At 41.2% G+C, this 20,238-nt stretch overlaps 1 protein-coding gene across 2 annotated transcripts; it reads right to left on the bottom strand.

The window, feature by feature from the left end:
• Positions 1–283: 283 nt before the first annotated feature.
• LOC117762050 (synaptoporin) lies at positions 284–19,932 on the bottom strand. Of its 2 annotated transcripts, XM_034586483.1 has the most exons (6): positions 19,764–19,932; positions 19,566–19,631; positions 2,410–2,534; positions 1,396–1,594; positions 1,109–1,300; positions 284–982 (listed from the first exon to the last, which is right to left on the bottom strand). In XM_034586483.1, the coding sequence occupies exons 1-6, from the start codon at positions 19,779–19,781 to the stop codon at positions 731–733; spliced, it is 852 nt and encodes a 283-aa protein (XP_034442374.1). In that variant the 5' UTR covers positions 19,782–19,932; the 3' UTR covers positions 284–730. The 2 variants fall into 2 exon arrangements, with proteins under 2 accessions (XP_034442374.1, XP_034442375.1); XM_034586484.1 differs by lacking the exons at positions 19,566–19,631; positions 19,764–19,932 and adding an exon at positions 18,979–19,086.
• Positions 19,933–20,238: the final 306 nt, after the last annotated feature.

Genomic DNA, 20,238 nt, shown 5'->3' with positions numbered 1-20,238 from the left:
TTGGTCGTTTCTTGCGCAAATAATGTGTTTTTGCCATTATTGCTTTAGAAACTCCATATTGATGTGTTGACATGTATTTATAACAAATGTAAAAGAACTCTCCCTAAAACAAGTTCTGAATATATATTTAAATTAGAGATACCCATCATTAAAATACAGCTCCTGTTAAAATAACATAATACCGATCAAAATAAACCCAGAGGAATGAGTCTGGGATTTATGGATTTGTAAACTCTCAGAGATAAAATGTATGATTTCTTTTGAAAAGTGTCACGGACAGAGCATAGTAGCACATATACAACATCATGCACTTGAAAAGTTGAAAAGTATTACAAACACAGAGCAGTTTTTCCCTCCACCGCAGAGGGCAAACCAGTTTAAAAAAGTCTCTAAACAGTAAATGTCGATCACCAAGCACAGACAGAAAGTGACACTAATGTGTTTCAAACTACAAGAAATACAACATTCAGCAAACAACACTTCTGAAAGAGGAGCAAAACACGTTGTCTGATAATTTTGTAAAATACCTAATATTACTTATTCTATCTACAGGGTAGTTTGTACTTTGACACCTTTGACACCTTTTTGATGACTGTCTTTTTTTTTTTTTTTTTGCACAGACAGTTTGAGCGGAGAATGAAGGTTTACTCTACTCTTCTCCTCTCCTTTCACCCCTCGATTACCCTGGTTTATAATGCCGAAGTGCCACTTGTGAAACGAAAAGGCTCGACTACATTTGATTGGAGTGCGAGGTGGGACCTCCCACCTGGCTGTACTCAGATGGCTGGCCGAGATCTCCCTGGATGTTATGGCTCCCCGTCTGGTCAAAGCTTCCCTGGTTGTAGGGCTCCTGGTTAAAGGTGCCGGCCTGTTTCTCGGACACCCCGCCTGCCAACCTGGAAGCCCCCTTGTGCCAACCAGTCTCCTTAAAGACAAACCAGATATTTCCAGCCCATAGAACAAAGTTGAGGAACCCAAATACCTGAAGAGAATCAGAACAAGGAAGAGCGATATGAAACACTGGCAGATGAGAAATCTTAGTCAGTGATGCAGACTCTCATTCATTCCAAGCGTTTGGGACGCACATTCTGACATTCTGTAAACATACCACTGAGGTGTTGAGCCCAGACCAGCGCGATCCGTGCACTGAGCCACACCTGTTGGTCTGGTCTTTGCAGGCAGAGATGAGGAGCTGCACCTCATCTGGATCAGTGGCCAGTTTCACATCAGACAGAGCCTTTGCCCAAGCAGATGAACTGACTAGCCACATGAAGGAGAACACCACTGTCACCACAAAGTCCTGATGGCGAGGACGAGAGAGGAGAAAAACGGCAACAATTCCTTTAACAGTCATGTTGTAAAAAGATCCCTGGTCAGAAGCGATTGTATACTCACAATGAGCGGTGCTCGATTGTTCTCGTGGTATTTATTCTTGAAGAAGATGTATACGATGGTCGCCATCAGAGAATACAGGAAGGCAAAGACAGCAATGGTGACGAAGAACTCTGCGGAGGATGAATAGTCTCCAATGAGGAACACGAGTTCCCTCCTCATGCCCTCACACACGGGCGCTTCGAAGGACACCTGGTACAACCTGGCACACACAGAGAAACTTGCAGGGGTCAATTTCAGCTCATAATAAAAATGGTGTACCATTATATGTTTTACCCAAAGTGTTCTTTAAGTTTATTCTCATCAGAAATATCAACAGATTTCAACACTGGAAAGTAAAAATGTCTTATCTGACTCAACAAACACGGCGGGTCAAAAGTCTTATTTTTCAGGCACTTCTCTCCTGAAAACTCAGCTGAGATGTCTCACCAGTAGTTACCTTCTTTACAGATTGCAGACAAAAGGAATTGCTTCCATTGCAAGTCAGTTTACTAATCAAACTTCAGGGAACTGAATGGAATAGATGTTAAATTAAAGAGTCACTTTTACCCAAATCAGAAAAAAGCCTTCTCAAGTGTTGCTTTTAAAGAAAGGATCCGACATACTCCTACATACATTATTTTTAAATTCATTAACTTCCTACATGTTGTCACAGACCTGAGGACCTTAGACTACCAATCTGGAAGTAACCACATTGCTTTCAATTATATTTGCTATGCTGGCACCATTAATATTTATTTAAGTGTAGAAGTTACAAAAAGTTGCTTTATTTGATGCTGAAGTCGCAAACAATAATTTGTCCAAATTGCACAGAAGTATTTATGTTCAAAAAAGCTCTACACACAGCCCTAATCAACAACAACAAATTTGTCGTGCAGGCAAAAAAGACATTGAACACTGACAGAAGACAATTGCTGCATTTACCAATGTGACTGACATCTTCATGTACTGTGTCAGTGCCAGACACAGGTTCATAGTCCTGCCACCACACTTTGAAGACAAATGAAGCCCACTCACCTGAAGGGATAAGCAAAGTCGATGCCGATGCTGAGGTTGCTGCTGGCCTTCTCCATGCAGTCCACACTAACCCGCAGCTGCCCAGAGTATCCCCCACATGTCGCAAAAGCAAAAATGGCAAAAAGCTGCACAAAATAATACAGGAGAAATCAGATACCTGCTACAGTACAAATGGAACTGAGAAGATAGAAGACTTAATGCAAAGCATAGCTATACTGCCACATTATCCACACAAAACATCATATTTTTATGTACACACATTTACACACAACCACTCACGACGAGGTGATACTGTCACAATGTCATCAGACCCACATCTTTCTCCCTCAGCCCCCTTGCATCAGTTTCAACACACTGTTACACACATGACCTCCTTCAGACCAGAGCATCAGCTCTACTGAAACTATTCATCAGAGCATGAGCACAGTGCTGGCTCTCAGCTTAGAGATTTGCTGAGCAGATATTGATCTGACTCATTAGGAGGACAACAGGCCAACAAACTACTCGGATTGAGATTTGTTTTAATGTGATTACCACCCAGTCCATGAGTATTTTACTAGAGACACATACAGTATATCCATAATGTAAAGGCCTTCTTAAACAAGAACAATGGCTGAACCAGAGGAACAAATACAGCAAGTACCATGAACAATTGTTTTTCTAAAGTATAATTTCTATTCAAGTAAATCAAGAAACCAAATGAGTTGGACATCTCAGCCAAAAAGAACAAAAGAAGGTAAAAATCTCCCTAATCTACCGAAAGACAAAAATCCTAACTATGAAATAAAGAAAACTGAAAACTGGATTACTGAAGACCTGCAGCGCAACAAAATCCAACACAAGAGCTCATGCTGGGAGACAAAATAACTAAATTAACGACAGGACTGGGAGCGAAATTCCCAGCGAGGCGTTGTCTTGCACTGTGAGGCAACTGTGGCCTTTCTCACTGCCCCTCAAACCCCCGCCTCTCTCATCAGGTTGATTGATGATGCAGCTCCAAGCCTAAAGAGACACAGAGTCTAATGAAAAACCTGCTTGGCTCTTTTAGAAACAACATTTTTAGTAAAAGATATAATCGTGTTCTTGATACTGTTGTACCACACTGCTGTTTTTTTTAAACTTTACCTAGGGTTTACTGAGTTATTTAAGACCAACTGAAAAGTGTATCATTATCACAGATTATCACAATACTTATAAGTATTATAGTGAGAGGTAATTGTAATGTTTAGGCACCATAAGATGACATCTCCCTGACAAATGTAAATTAAATATTCACTTGACGTTTAGCTCTATCTTGCTCTTCACCACCTCCCTCAGTTGCTCATGTTCACAAGCTAGATGCTGACTGTGTATTCCTGCCGCTGCTTTGGACAGGTCGGCCGAAAAGCCGCTGCCTCCTGCTGCTGTGAACATCACTGAGGACGGAGGGAGTGAACCAGAACTGTTTTTCATCCATCCACAACCACTTAACCTTTGTGGGTTGAGGGTTTGAGGGGTTGGGGTGGAGCCAAACCCAGCGGACATTTTGCGAGAGGCGGGCACAGGTTGGCCAGCATATCTCAGGGCCAACACACAGAGACAAGAAACCATTCACACGCATCTGCATGTCTGCAAACACAGGTAGAACATGCAAACTCCAAACACACAAATACACCAACTGAAACATGGAACCTTCTTGCTGCCCACAGTAAAGGTTCTGGCCCAAACTAAACTAAATGATGAGCTGTAAGAGGCTAAACACGTTGTATAGCTGAGCTAAAAATTTGGTCTATAATTAATGTATAAATATAGATTTAACATCTATATTCATTGCATGAAGGGTTTGACACCTCAAAATAGAGACACAGGCAGCATTCAAATTGTAACTAGAGTGGCAAACAGCGAGGATCAGCAGTCGCACCATTTAAGGACTTTGCTCTTGGCCATCTCAACAATTTCTCTGCTGTGAAGCCAATTTAACACCAACTGATAGTGTTTTGGCCACATCAGCACATGGACTACAAAAGCAGCAGGGAGCGTGTGGGCAGAGCTGAATGAGGACAGAAGGACTCTCTAAAGTTTCTATTTGTGCTCCCTTCGCTGTCACATAGGACTTCAGCAACCAATGTATACTAAGTTATTATAATGACACAAACACACAATCAAAACGCAGTCCTTTACCTGATGTGGACTTCACAGTTTAGCTTTTATTATACACTGTAAATATTTGAAGTGTCGGTTAATGTCAAAAACAGAACATATTGAATAATTGAAGTAGCTCTACATTAGATCCACAAAAAACATGTGAACAAAGTGGAGCAAATAGAACCGTACACATAAAAGAGGGAGAGAGTGTAGAGTTTAATCCAGCTTTTATATGCTATAGGGATTTCAGAAGTATTTTGATTACAAAACACAAACTGGGAGAGACAGCCTGAGGAAACACTGTGTGTGTGTGTGTGTGTGTGTGTGTGTGTGTGTGTGTGTGTGTGTGTGTGTGTGTGTGTGTGTGTGTGTGTGTGTGTGACTAGTATAATGTTTACTTTTCCTAATCTCAGAAGACAAATAAGAAAGATGGACAGAAAAGAAAGAAAATAAGGAGCATAGACAAAAAATCCATATAACTACAGTATAACTGACAAATAACTCAAATATGTCGACAGTGACAGAAAAAAAAAAGAGTGGAGGCTGAGACAGGACTATGTGCAGCTTGGGCCACTTTTCACTTGTGTGCAAAAAAGATAAATATCCTGTTCACATATAAGCATTGAAGTAATAGCTCACTCAAAACGGGACAAGAATATACTTCATGTATTATGGTAAATATGAATTGAAATGATAGAGGCCTTCAAGAGACATCTATATATTCTGAGATTATTTGGAAAAGAAGGAAAAGATCATTTTAAGTACATATAAATATAACTATAAATAAAATGTTGAGTGGTTTAGTTTTCAACAATGAATCATATTTTATAAGATCACAACATGCTTTGTCAAATTAGTAACTATAACAGAATGCAGTGATTCAACATTTCTTTCTGAAATGTGGTGGAATATAAGTATGAAATGGAGAAGTAAAGTTAAATCAGATAAAGTAAATGTACTATTGATAAGCATTGTAATCATACTATTCTTTTAAAATATCTTTAAATGAACAAAGGTGCATATTCTAAAAAAGCATTAAAACGGCACCTTGTTGAAGAAGCTCAGATAAGTTTTATCTTACTTACTTTTCAGTAACTCTTACTCTTCACTAACTGAAGTGGTACAGTAGTTTCCTCACATACACTCGTGCTCAATGATCATGTCATGGATGTGAATGCTACAATTAATGCATATTATTGTGTCATTGATTTAAAGTATACTGGTGTGCTCTCACTCACCACACCTACAGTCCCTACCACTGCTGCCCAGTCCAATATCACTACGGCCTACATCATTATGGATGCTGTGCGATTTCAACTAGATTTTTAACTTGAGGCACCTGATGTATACTTACTGTATTTTCTTTGTCTTTCCCCATAGCTATGCAATCCATCCATATGTGGTTAGGGCTGAGGTTGGGTTAAGGTTGGATGTTAAATGTTGGAGGAAACACAAATAAATCAAGATACAGAAGCAGGGTTTGGTGTCTTGGTATTTTAACTTGACTGGAGCCACAGTCAGGACCATACTCTCTCTCTCTCTTTCTCTGCCCAGTTTTCCATATAAAGCCACTCTTGCCTCAAGAGTTCTCACAAGCATGATCACCATAATCAGACCTGACGCCTGGTTAGCATGAGCCTCCCCTCTCCCCTATTACAGGCAGCTGGATGTGCAGCTTGCCAGCAGCCGGAGGGGACATTTGTCTTCAGCCTCAAAGCCCCCCTCTGCCTCAGGAGGGCGCAATGAGATCGTTCAGCTGTACCCACACTCATCCTGGGAGATGTGTGTGAGCATGTTCTTGAAGTGCGAACAGATAAAAGTGTGAGCATGCCCGGCTCATGCAAGTGTCTACATTCACAGTCTGTGAGGTGTTTGATTCAAATTCATTGCAAATGTGAGGCAGCCAAATGTGTATGTATTTTGTGTGCCGAGTGTGTGAAGCAACACAGCATCGGACAGAATACACAGGACTCACAACTCACAGCATAGCGAATGTAACACTGATACACCACAGATCAATGTGTCAGTGTTATATAACACTGGTAAACATGAGATACAGCTGCTACTTGTGATGTAAACTGCATGCTGATATTTCCATCATGGTGACCATGTATTATACACTCAGCTAATGTATCATTATCATTATTATAAAAGTACAACATAATATTATTACTGGTGCATTCATCTTAAGAATATGACCAGTTGGCTTGATTTTTAATGCTGTTATAATTTGTAGCAAAGTCAAAGATTATTATTTCAACAGATAAATAAATCTGAGGCAACACATAGGTAATTGGGCCAATGACTGATGAAAATATTATAATAATTAAATATTTTCAGTTTTACAAACATTCCTAGAAAAAGTTTTCGAAGTGGTTGCTAGTGCAAACCGAACATTTCCTACGGCTGCAGCTTCATACTAAAAGTCAACAGATTGACTTTTGTTATTAAGTATTCACAGGAAAGGGCAATGCTTTTGTTGGTGAGTTTAGCACAACTGCCGTTCATCAAAAATGTTTCTACAAAACAAGATGGCGTCATTTTTAGCCAGATAAAAAGTCCTCAGCGGGATGCTTGGACGAGACAAGGCATATTACATTGCTGTTGCATGTAGGGTGAATTTGGGTAATCTGGGACATTGGGTAATGTTTGACACCTAAATTTATTTCCTGTTCTACCACAATAGTCGACTTTTACTACAGGTTTAGCATTGACATCATGTAACTGAAATCTCATGATTTCCTGGGGGTAATGTCACAGACAGGAGTGGGGCAAGTGTCAATCAGAAGCTCCCCCTTGGACATAAATTATATGAATAATTTACATTTTCTTAGTCATTTTTTCATGCTTGTCAAAGATTTGTAATATTGAGTTTTGCATGCATAAAGCGAGGTGATTTTGGCTTTTTTAAAGCCTAATACAAGTGTCCCAGATTACAAAGTGACCTGTCCCAGGTTATCAAATATTAAATTAAATAAAACAAGGAATAAAGAACTCAGTGTAAAAAAATAACCAAACAAATATCACAAATCCAGAAATACAAACACAAGGAAAATAAGGTACAAATCCAGGAAAAGTGTATGCTACAGTAAAAGGTCCAAAACGGTCTTTCAACAGTTCACAAGAGTTCAGAGTAAGGTAACATCATAACAGTAAGGAGGAGTTTGCACTTTTCATTTGGTCTGTGTTTTAACAAAAAAATGTGTTTCTCCTGAACCCAATTATTTTAATTTGTATTGAAAAATCCTCTGGTACGACATATTTTCAGGAACTCATCATGGGGCACAATCTGAAAGACACGATCAGATAATTTATCCTATGATGTGTGTCAGATTCAAGTGCAGGGGCTGCTAGTTTTTTTCTGATAATTGTAACCTTCAAAACAAGCTGACACTCTGTTCACAGTTTTAGACAATAGATTACTATAGCACAGTGAAGGGAGATGTTGAACCTGTGACTGCTCACAAGGGTGTTATTGCCAAATTCAAGATGATTCAGATTCAAGCGTTTATTGTCATTGAAAAGCTGCACAATGAAATTTAAGTGCAACTCCTCTCAGTGGTACAAAGAGACAATAACAGTTAAAAGAAAACAAAGATCAAAGATCAAAGATCAAAGATCAAAGATCAAATATCAAAGATGGAGGATATACAAGATGATGCTTTGAGAGGCTGATCTGGGTTACAATGGGCTGAACTAGGTTTGGGTTAATGTATAGGTTCCGCTCAGTTCAAAGCCAAATGCTGTAAATAAACCAATAACTCCGATTCCCACATGCTTCCCACAGCCTCGGGCCTCAGGTGGAGGCTGAATAAAGCTTATCTGTGGCTGTCATTGTGCACAGCTGGAACATCTGCAGGGAAATCCTCACTGGAGTGTTTGTAAGTGATAGGTCACAAACAAACACACAGAGAGGTGCTACACACTCGCACGCTTAACAAATTCAAGTATGCAGCTGAATCACATGCAGCTCACTGTGCATGCAGACTGTAGCATGTGCGTATCTCAACAAACAAATGGTAGAAGAAAAGTGACCAGAATAAATGCTCCCTCCTAATTATCACAAACAGTCTCAGATAAACATCTCTCTCTCTCTCTCTCTCTCTCTCTCTCTCTCTCTCTCTCTCTCTCTCCTGCAGCTGCCTCCTCTCCCTGTGATTTTCGTTTCGGGTTTAGCCCCTCTCACTTCTAGCTAAGGCCTTTGAACAGGAGCGAGCGTGGCATTGTGGAAGGAGGGTGGGTGCTAAGCCCCACGCCCCTGTGTGTTTATCTGCCTCTCCCAGCTGGGCTCCTCGGGGAACAAGAGATACAGAGGGAGAGAGGGAGGGAAGGCAAAAAGAGAGAGGGGGGCAGATACAGGGAGAAATGCAGAAACCGTCTGCAGCGCAAAGAAAGCTCTGAAACATCTCCCTGTTTGCCCTCCTCTCCAACAAACACTGAGGAGCCTGGTGCTCATGTGAAGATCAAAGTTAGCATCCAAACGAAGGTGTATTTGCACTTCAGCCAAATATGTAACAGTACAACTTGTGCTATATGTGTAGTGGCTGTGGATAAGGTTGCAAAGATTCTGTCTAAGATGAAGTTGGAGGCTCGAATGGATGAAGTGGGTTTGTCGATAATGAAACTAATCGTCAAGCTTCTGACTTGATCACCAGCAACCAGATGTACTGTCTGACTCCATTTTGAAAACTAAAACAATCTCCATATCAGCCTTTTAACTCAGCATCAGTAATAATCCTCGTCCAGGATAACAAATCTGAAACTGTACATCACGTGACCCTTCATGTACACTGGGCATGTGCGTGCCGGTGTAAACAGGAAGCAGATTGTAAATGGTAAATAGTCTGTATCTAAATAGAGCTTTTTTGAGTCTTGATGACCACTCAAAGCTCTCGCTATTCACCAATTCACACACAATTATCCAGTGCATCTATGTGCAGCACTTTCTCTATGAGAAGGGGTAATTTGGGGTTCAGTATCTGGCCTAAGGACACTTTGGCATGTGGTTTCTTGATTACAGAAAATACTACAAAGTAAGAGTAGGGATTTCCTTTCTTGGACCGACGATGAGGTGGCCCTGTTACTAATGGTGCGTGGTTACAACGTTTTGCATTCACAGCTGGTAGTCGAGTCATGACTGATGGGGAGATCAGGATGCAAATGTGGGAGACTGCATCATCTTTTCCAACCTTCTCTGTTTATGCCTGTCCTCTGGAGTTTTCAAACAAAAACGGGCCAACAGCATTTCCAAACTTCTCTGTTTTAGGGACTCAAAAACTCTGCAGAAGTGTGGATGGCAGGCGTAAACAGAGCAGGAGTCATACAATTTAAAACTAAAATGTAGAAGAGAGTTTGTAGTCGGTTTGTACTGTCTACCAAGAGTAAAGCCTCCACTGTGAAAAACTGGAAACGAATGGGGTGTAGAAAAAATAATGAACTACAATGTCACTCAGGAGAGCACATACTGTACATCCACCAAGGACTAACAGTCTCTTTAGATTCAATCAATCTCCTAATGTTAAAGACAGTGACAAATCATTCCTGGATCTGCGGAATGAGCAATATAAGTCAGTAAAATATTCAAACTAACAAGAGAAAACGGAGGAGCTGTTCGAACAAGAGGACGTGATAAGAGAAGAGGAAAGCGAACGAGGTAGAGCAGCGAGTGAGGAGGCGAGGATCACGCCAACTGGCAGGTGAGCTAAAAGGTGCATTCACTGATGAGCTGCACTTGACATTTCTGTAAAACCTCCTCGCAGATGCACACACACACATACACACCGTCCACCTGCTCTATTCAAGTCAATAGGAGTCGCTGCAGTGTCAAGTGGCTGCCTCAGGGGGAGAAAAAGGCCTCAGATGATCAGCCCCTCTCTGACTGAGAGAGAGGGAACAATCTCGGACACTCTTTACGAAGACAGAAAATAAGAGACGGATGAAACATGAGAAAGATTGAGAAGGGAGGCATATCTCTTTCAAAGGGCTTATCCTGCGAACTGTAGAATCAAACTACCAAGTTTTTTCGTTGCAGTAACAACAATGTCAAAATTTTGAATTAATATTCTGATATTTTCCAACAAGGCTCAGAATTCAGAGCGAGTCGTCCACTAAGCGGAGGGTCGACGGTTCAATCCCAGTCTCTCCCATTCCCTGTGCCGAATTACCCTAGGGCAAGATACTGAGCCCCAACTTACCTGACGGCTGTGCTGACAGTGTTACATAAATACAGGCCATTTACCATTTAAATACCTTTTAATTACTTCTGCCAAGTTGATCATGTCTTCGTCCCTGTCCATTTGTTTGTGTGTAAAATACTGAGTGCTATAGTTCTTTTCAATAATGATCTTCCTTACTTTGCACTTGCTGCTTTTGTTGAAGAGACAAATATATATTAGATATTAGTTAGCAGAACTACACAAGCCTTGAGTTTCCAAATATATTTAAGGCTGCGATAATTGACCATGTGCTCCATGTGGTAACATTAGCTACCAGCCCAATAACAATCATTAAAAGTCTTACAGGACACTTCTATTATATCTGCTTATTTGTGAAATATATACAGTCACAATGACATTTTAAGTAATAAATGTTTTAGTTTTTGTTGGCCGCAGAGGAATAGGCAGCTGGCTTTGTTAGCTGACAAGTTTCCCCAGAAGTAGATTCCAACACAGTTATTAACAGCAGTTGGTCCAGGAGGCCAGAGTCTGATGCAGAATCAGATAACTCAGAAAATGTATGTTTTGTTTAGGTGTTTAACCGGGTTATGCATTTTCTCAATCTATGACATAGTTTGTGAGCTCAAATTGATCATGACCTATAGGCAGAGTGGCCACAATGATGAGACTCATTAAAAACAATATGGATCTAAAAAAAAGGGACTGAACAGTGGAACCTGACTGGGCTGATAAACATTACATCTCCAATCTGTTTGCATTTGTCATGTGTATTCATGCCTGTGTAGTTATACAGTATTGCCATGTTTTTGTGTGTGTGTATGGCTGCATGTGTGTGTTTGAGTGTTCAAGGACCGAGATGTGAGTTCGAGCTCTGTGTGTGTGTGTGTGTGTGTGTGTGTGTGTGTGTGTGTGTGTGTGTGTGTGTGTGTGTGTGTGTGTGTGTGTGTGTGTGTGTGTGTACGTGAACATGGAGTACAAATACCTCGCTCTCTCCACTCAGGCAGAAGCATTAGACACACACACACACACACACTACATTCAGAGTCTCACCTGCTCTTACTGCTATGGTCTGCTAGTGAGCAAACATGAGCAAGTATATGCCAGTTAGATACAAAACCAAACAACAAGCGGGCATCAGAAATAAAAACAGAGTCAAACGCACATTTCAATTGATCTTTCACATAAAGGAGACTTCGGGGGAAACAACACTGTAAAACTATTTTTTTGTGATTGTTTTGTTTTGCTTTAAAAAAAATTTGAACTGATCACAATGAGAAATGTACACGAGACATTTTAGATTTTAAAATTACCAGAAGATTGAATCTGAACTGTATAACTTCTATGTTACAGCATAAATGCATTAGAGGACACCCTGTCAATCAAAACCCCTAAAACAAAAAGGTTTCTCCTCTACATTAAACAGGTGTGGTTCAGGGGCAGATCACACTGGCCCTGCTGAAATCTGTTTGGCCCTGAAGTGCCCCTGTCCTGTCAGCTGTCTTACCTTTCTTTTTTTTTGAATAAAGTAGTCATTTACAAACAATATTTTATAAAGAATTCGTATTCTCTAACCTTATTAGAAGTGCACAATGCAAATTGTGGCCCCTTATGGCCGCTGATTTAGAAAATCCTAGATCAGCCACTGATCTGGTGATATAGTACTTCAGTGATATTGATCTTGGCTGAAAATCCCACATCTTCACACAAAGAGGTGACATCCTCGAGCCTTCATGTGAAAACTAAAATCAGCAGCTCATTTAGCAGTGGCTAATCCCTCCCTGCACAAGGAGTGCTTTTTGCCCGGTGCAGCCCACATTCATATTTCCCCCTCTCTCTGCTTCTCCCGCTCTGTAAGCTTGACCGACCACAAGCAAGTAGAAACAAATCTCCATGTATTTTTGTGACAGTGCTCCTTCTTAGTGCTCCTCTTCCCCCCATGGGGTTTCCATGTCTGCAAAACTAGGTGACACAGCTGGTACCCGGTCAGGGATAGACACCTCACTTAAAAATTGGGCACACCCAATGGAAACTTAACACAATCCCAACATGTGTGCGTGTGTGTTTCTATAAGGTGATTTACTTATGCTATGATTATAATTCTGTGCAAGAATCTTCATTTTGAGACTTTTATGTCAGATCCTAACTCGCTTCCTAAAGGGAATATCAAGTATGTTTAGTACAGTTCAACCAATACTACTGACTTTGTCCAAGGCTTCTCCTTTATGGTTTCATCTTGTTCTAACAGATGGAAATCACATCCATGTACGGTGTTTTTGTGACAGTTCCAGTTCTACATGCTCTTGTCCATGTACATACTGCCTCTCAACACCTGTTCTCTCCTATGTACTGTGCTTGAAGCCATGCGTGTGTGTGTGCGAATGCGTATGCGTGTGTGTGTGTGTGTGTGTGTGTGTGTGTACGCGTGTTGTCTTATTTGATCAGACATGTCCACCCACAGGAATAGACAGGCTAACCTTTCCCCGTCTGAGTCACAGATGGCGGACCATCATCTCAGGGTTCAGAGGGAGATAGAGGTCCAGCTCTGAACTGATGGGTCAGGAAAGGCCACGTCACATCGAAAGTGTTGGTTGCATATCATACCAGATGTGCAACCAACCCCATCATACCATTACAGGAAAAGATGAGGTTACAGAAACCTCAACAAAGAACCATTATAGCACTTAATGGGCACATTATTCAAATAACAACTAAAATAACAACTCAGAATTCTGTAGTCAAGGTAAATGGACTGTATTTAGGTAGCACTTAGTCTTGTTTGTCTATTTCAGACTCTTCATTCACTCCTGAAAGATATCCATAGAGTCACATTCAGTAGTTCACATGAAATGTGCGACAAATAATAACAAAAAAGGGTGCAAGAGAAAGAATATCCAACCCAGTGGACTGAACAGCTGGCCAATCATGGGTCAAATTGGCTGTAAAATTCACAATGTGTGTGGGAAAGTTAGAAATATGGTCACATACTAATCCAATGTTGGAAAGAAAAGCCATGGCATGTTTTGAGAATTGCAAGACTTATTACCATAGACACAAAACTCCAAAAGCACAAATCACAGTGCATACACGAGAGTACGCAGTTAGCTCCCATGCACAACAGAGCTGAAGTGACAGATAAGACTGTAGACTCCTGCTCGCTGAGAACTGCATGCCCATCATGGGAACGCGCACATCTACAGCTGAAGCTATGACGAGGTCTGTCTGCCTCTGAGGACATTAAATGGAAGACAGAGGTGGTGGGCGTTCTCCAATTGGATAGATTGCAAGCGAGTGAGAGCGACGCAAAGAGCACTGCACACAGTTCTGCAGTGAATCAATGGTGCAAAAATCCCTTGACCTTAGGTGAGAGGCTGGGAACATTCAGAGAAAAAACATTCACACTCAAATTTACAGTCAATTTAGAGTGTCCGTTTAACCTCACCCTAATCTGCAAGTCTTTTGACCATGGGAGGAAGCTGAGTACCCAGAGGAAACCCACACAGACACGGAAAACATGCAAACTCCACACAAAAAGACCCTGGCAAAACGGGGAACATATTAGAATATGGTAGAATATGTTTCTCACAGTTTTAAATAATCAATGAGAAACATTTGCTATAATGTGGAAATATAGATATATTTCCAAATGCATTTTTGGCTAGGGCCATTCGGGGTTGAATGAGTTCCATGAACCACAGCAAACTGCACCTTTGCCCATAAAAGCTTAAATTTCCCCACTCTGTAGTGTCGAACAAATGCTCTATACTGATTTAGTTTTATATAAAAGTCAGCGGTGCTCACGGCTACCTGCCTGACACAGGTGGACAGAGATGTTTGTTTGAATGAATAGTCGAAGCTTCGAAGCCATCTTTTGAATCATTTAAGAGGTGTAGTTTTTTCCCCTCAAGCATCAGCCCTCTTGTCAAAAAGAGATGAGTTATTTCAGATCATTGACCTGACAAGTGCCTTGCGATTGCTGTCAGCAGCTGTCGCCAATCTCTCTGCATCTCCCTCCTTTTATCTATTTTGCTTTGCTGTGTGACTGTGACTGTGTGTGTGTGTGTGTGTGTGTGTGTGTGTGTGTGTGTGTGTGTGTGTGCCTAGCCCCCTGCACTACCATGATTGTGAATATTGTGCAGCCCTTTGTGAAAACCCCTTGTTGCACATTACCAAGGTGATAGGTCAATAAAAAAAAACACAAAATGTGGCAAAGACATGAAAAGAAAGAGAGAGAGATTGTTTTTTTCTAAGAAGAGATAAGAAGAGATACATCTAATTTAACAAATAGCAGTGGATCAAAAATCTATTTCATCTGTGGTGTGTTTCACTCATGTGAGGGTTTGCATAAATACAAACGTAATTCTAGTCTTGCTCGGTTTATAATGTGGTACTGTGATAGTATAGAGGTATTCTTTTTGTGTAACGTTTGAAAATTAGGGTTCCATGCCCAATGTGCATTTGCTTTGTAAAACAAAAGATGTCTGTGCTAATGAGAAAAATATTATATATTTCATGATGAATATAGTAATAAGTCTCACATATTTGCTTTATACAATGGCGTTATAACACAGCACAACAAACAACAACTAAAACATTGTGAATTGTGTGTTGTGATCAGCTGATGATTTATCTTAAGAAGAGTTGCTATTCTGTGGAACTAAAACCAGTCTTAATGATTTAACAGTGGTACAGTCAGTTGCAGGGAGAGAGAACCTCAACCAACAAAGATTCAGTGCAGCTGATACTGATTTAAATAATCTAAGGTTGATTTAATCTAGTGACAGTGGCAATGGTCATTTAATCCAGAGAAAGCAACAGTCAGCGTTGGCTGTCAAGTTGTGTTAATCCAATCGCACCTGTATGATTTAAACATGGCCTTTGCAAACCAACTCAGGTCCAAACTGTGTTGGAAACCCTTGTGACAAATGACCTTCTATTGTGGTACAAGTTCATCTGGTAAACACACAAACAAACTCTCTGCCCACCCCGAGCAAACTAAAGCAGTGTACAGTAGGTACTGAGGATGACATCATAAGACAGTGGGTCAGTCGTGAGTTTTGGATGAGAGTCAGACTCATGTCAGACTCATTGGTTGTGACTCATCAGTCTGAGTTCAGTACAGGAAGCCACAGAGTCGATACAGTGCTTGCTAATTTGCACTGTGTGAGATGATACAACGGCCACGACAATGCTTCAGTGAATAACAAATGCATGTATACTATTTGCATCATGTGCTCAATCAACTGAACAATTTTTGCTCTCTCTCTCTCTCTCTCTCTCCTTCCACCCCTCTCTCAAACACACACACACACACACACACACACACACACACACACACACACACACACACACACACACACACACACAGAGTTTGGGCGCATCTCAAAGGACAGCTTCTGCATGAGTTGGTCCATGGTGGAGAGGAGGAGACCTTACAGCTGTTTGGAGCAGAATATGCCAGCCACTGACAGTGTGCCAAAAGGGGCAAGAACTGCACACACACACACACATACACACAGAGAGAGAGAGAGAGAGAGAGAGAGAGAGAGAGAGAGAGAGAGAGAGAGAATCTCCTGCAGACATGGTTGATTATGAAATTGCCTTGTCCATGTTCAGGCTCAGTCCTGACTGACGCTCTAAGAAACCCACTCGTCTACTGCAACATCCTGACCAACGTTAAAACAACCTTTTTCTTCCATGTTTGTCCACATGACCAGTCAGCCACACAGACGAGGGTTCATTGTTATTAGCAAGGTAAATGTCAATCGTCGCCGGAACAAAAGCCTTTAGTGCTTGGAGCCGTGTAAACAAACCAAACGGACAGACATGTGCTTTTTTTTTTTTGCTGGTGATGTAATGTGGAAAGAGATTCACTGCAGGCCTTTAGGTAATGAAGCATGATTGTTATAAACCCACAATACAGTGTTTTCATGGTTTCACAGACTCTTCAGTCTAAGGTCAGCTGCATGTATCTCAGGCTGTTTGAATGATTATCTTAAAAATAAACAGGGATCAAATGGTTCATATATGGATATATTGCAGGGCAATGTGATATTATGTGAGACTATCAAACACATCATTATATACGCTGCTTTCAGACAGAAACACTGAAGTCTGGACTTTTTCCTGAAATCTTCCGGAGGGGGTGTATGTTAGCACGCAAATGTCCAAGGCAGTTGCTCTGGACTCTTGCTGCCAGCCCCTTAGCAAAATGTCCAGAGAATGTTTCAATGAGCCAGTGTGAGAATTCAGTAGGAAAATGTCCGGAAAAGTACACTGAGTAGATGGGCGTGTTGATGACAGACGCAAAACTGAAAAAAAGAAATCTCAGTGCCTATAATCTCCAAACAGTTAGGATTGAGGGCGGACAGTTTTTTTGGACTACTTCCTGGAAACCCCGCCTGTGTGTGCTGCTCTGTTCGTCAACTCACTCGTCAATCAAACACACACCTACATACTGAAGAGTTCTCCTGATGTCTAGTCTGTTTCTTGGAAATCCCTTGTTATTTTGCCTTCCTTGCCCATAACCACTGTTCCTCCTCTGCTCAGCATCACCTGCCTGCTGTCTATGTTTTCCTGCCACGCTCAGCGAGTACTTCGGCCACATTAACCCTGGAATCAGTCAGCTCAAAGGATTGGTCTCTGTGGGACTCTGGAACCCCCCTGTTGTTTGTATTAAACTTTGCTTGAGAACTTTATGTGAGTGTGAGCCTCTGTGGTTCCACTGTTAGGTCCAACTCTAAACTGAAACCAAACACAAACATCATGTGACAAATATCTTAGTCTTATTACATTCAACAGTGAACGTCCATCATGAAGCCGGCTAGTTAGTTTCAGTGACCGCGTTTACATGGGAACCAATATTCCGACTATTGACCTATTCTGAATAAGATATGATTATGATGCTTTTAATGAGCTGCTAATAGAATATTCCATTCATATTCCCATACTCCCAGCATAGTCGGATTGTGTCTCACATTAATATTACATCCTACAACTTGTTTACACTCAAACCCAGTGCCGCAATGTCAATGTCGAAAAAAATGCTGTGAAAACTACAATATGAGGTTATAATCTGATTAAGACGTATACATATCTACATAATGCAAGTGTTGGAATAGTCCACGTGTCTTAATTAGGTAATTGCTTATTGTGAGTATGATCTTATTCAGGTTATGGTAATGACAAAATGTTGTTCACATGGCAGTGTCTTATTTTCTCACTTCATATAAGAATAATGGTGTCCATGTTAACGCCCATCCAATGTCAGACTGATTACCTTTAAAGTTAAATATAAATACCTGTCATTCACTTCAGCTTGTGTGAATGGTTGCAATGCTAAAATGTTAAAATTAGGTTCTCACATATATTTTTATTTTCATTGCGGGATCATCCAAGCAGGAATACTGCAACTCTGTTTCTAGAAATGGCCCTGCACCTGAGCTCTGTCAGTTGATTGGTGGATCAGTGTGTCACCGGATGTCACAGGACAGTGTGCAGTCATGCTCATACAATCACACATGCTGCCCTCTGCCACACACACACCCACAAACGCACACAACATGAAGACACACAGAGGGAGCTATGACCGAACGTTATCTCCATCATACAGATGGTGCTCTGGATCGTCCGCTTTCTTCTTTGGCTCTGTCCCACAAATATCACAGCAAATCTGGTCATACACACAAAACAGATGCACTCGGGAACTCACCTCACTTACAGACATCTGCCCCATCTCAGCTAAAATGTCACGTGTTTGATGCCAGTGGGTCTGAGTGAGAAGGTTTACTCCCCTTTGCATGCAAAAATAAATAAATCTGCTTTTTTTTTTTTTTCTGGGGCGGAGAGTCTCTGCACATTTGATGGCATTTATAAAAGTGAAGGAGACAAGCACGCACGCACACACACACACACACACACACACACACACACACACACACACACACACACACACACACACACACACACACACACACACACACACACACACACACACACACGCTGACTTGTTTGTACTTCTATCTTAATGAGGACACTCATTGACTTAATACATTCCCTAGTCCCTTGCCCTAACCTTAACCATCCAAACCAAATGCCTAACTCTCACTCTGTGGGTCTATCCTTAAAATGGTCCTCACAAAGATATAAATACAGGGACAGAGGGAGAGATGGAGAGAGAGAGAGAGAGAGAGAGAGAGAGAGAGAGAGAGAGAGAGAGAGAGAGAGAGAGAGAGAACCAAATACCCACTATGGCGAATTTCTCTAAACTCACATCAAAGAAAATCACTTATCTCTTTTTTTCCTCAGGCATCTCTGCACTGTACAATAAACACGAGAGTCCACACACGTCACCCACACAGACAGAGGTAGTAAAGCTTTGATTCAGTCTGAGCGAGGACACCCTGTTCTCACAGTTCATCTCCCTTATATATCATTTCACTCGGGGGGAAAGTAGGACAATATTCTTGGTGGACTGGCACACAAAACGCAGGGGGTTTGGCGCAATAACGCATCCAAAATACCCACAATTGAAAGGCTTCATAGCGGGTTTCCAGTGTCATCTAGTTCCCAGGGAGCTGTGGATCCTTACATAAACCTGAGCCATTTCCTCATGGTGAAGCTGATTGCGGGAATAAGGAGCCCTCACCGTGTGGAAGGCGCACTGACAGCGACATTTACGCGCAAAAGCCAGCAGATGAGATGAACTTTAAATTTCGCCACAGAGGTTCAGGAATTTATCAAGACAAGCACGTAGCCATTCATCACATCATATACGTTATATTATATAATATGATTTCTTCATATATTTACATTGCACAGTGAAGTTATTCCATGCAGAAAAAGGAAAGTTCAACTCACCCATTCCAAAATCCTAATAAATCCCAGAGGTAATTTCAGCACCTGAAACGTCCCCACAGATACAAGCTGCAGGAGACACAGAGGGAGGAAAGCAGCGTTCTCATTTTTATTATCAATTAATGACACGTTGGCCAATTTAGCGCATAATTACGCACATCTCTGCGTCAAAACCACCTTTCATTAGGTTAAATTACGCACCTGATTGGCGGTGTCCATTTCAGCAGGTGGTGACTTCTGTTCCTCACTTGGTTGACTGGATGTAAACAATCTCAAACCAGAAGCCAAGACCAGATTGATGAGGAGACCGCGGCGCGTAACAGACAGGAGGCTCTCGGCTCTCGGCTCTGATTCCGACTCTGAGCGGAGAAAGCCGAGCGCTCTTCGTTTTTCTTCTTCTGGGGGACAGACTTTGCTGTGGACACAGGCTCGGATTGTCTGACGTCTTCATGTTTTTTTCCCAGTTGAGGGAACAAATTTGTCATTTTATTTTTGTATCTGTTTGAGTTTTCAACTTCCAATACATCAGCATGATATTAAGCTAAACTTACTGTGCCTATACCCTATGCTGATGTTTGTCTAACGGCTTTAAGTGTGTTGTTTTAAATCAATAAATCATATGTCAGATCAATTAAGTATTTTTGATAATGAAAATAGTATCCAAATGAACTTCACT

Source organism: Hippoglossus hippoglossus, chromosome 5, assembly GCF_009819705.1.
Source record: "Hippoglossus hippoglossus isolate fHipHip1 chromosome 5, fHipHip1.pri, whole genome shotgun sequence".
NCBI lineage: Eukaryota > Metazoa > Chordata > Actinopteri > Pleuronectiformes > Pleuronectidae > Hippoglossus > Hippoglossus hippoglossus.
This window is presented reverse-complemented; position numbering and strand designations above follow the sequence as displayed.

Bases quoted from the DNA above. Each gene is read 5' to 3' on its own strand.
- LOC117762050 (XM_034586483.1), bottom strand. The intron at 2,535-19,565 runs GTGAGTTGAACT...TATTTTGTGCAG, and splicing joins TTATTAGGATTTTGGAATGG to CTTTTTGCCATTTTTGCTTT. The intron at 983-1,108 runs GTATGTTTACAG...GATTCTCTTCAG, and splicing joins CTGGGCTCAACACCTCAGTG to GTATTTGGGTTCCTCAACTT.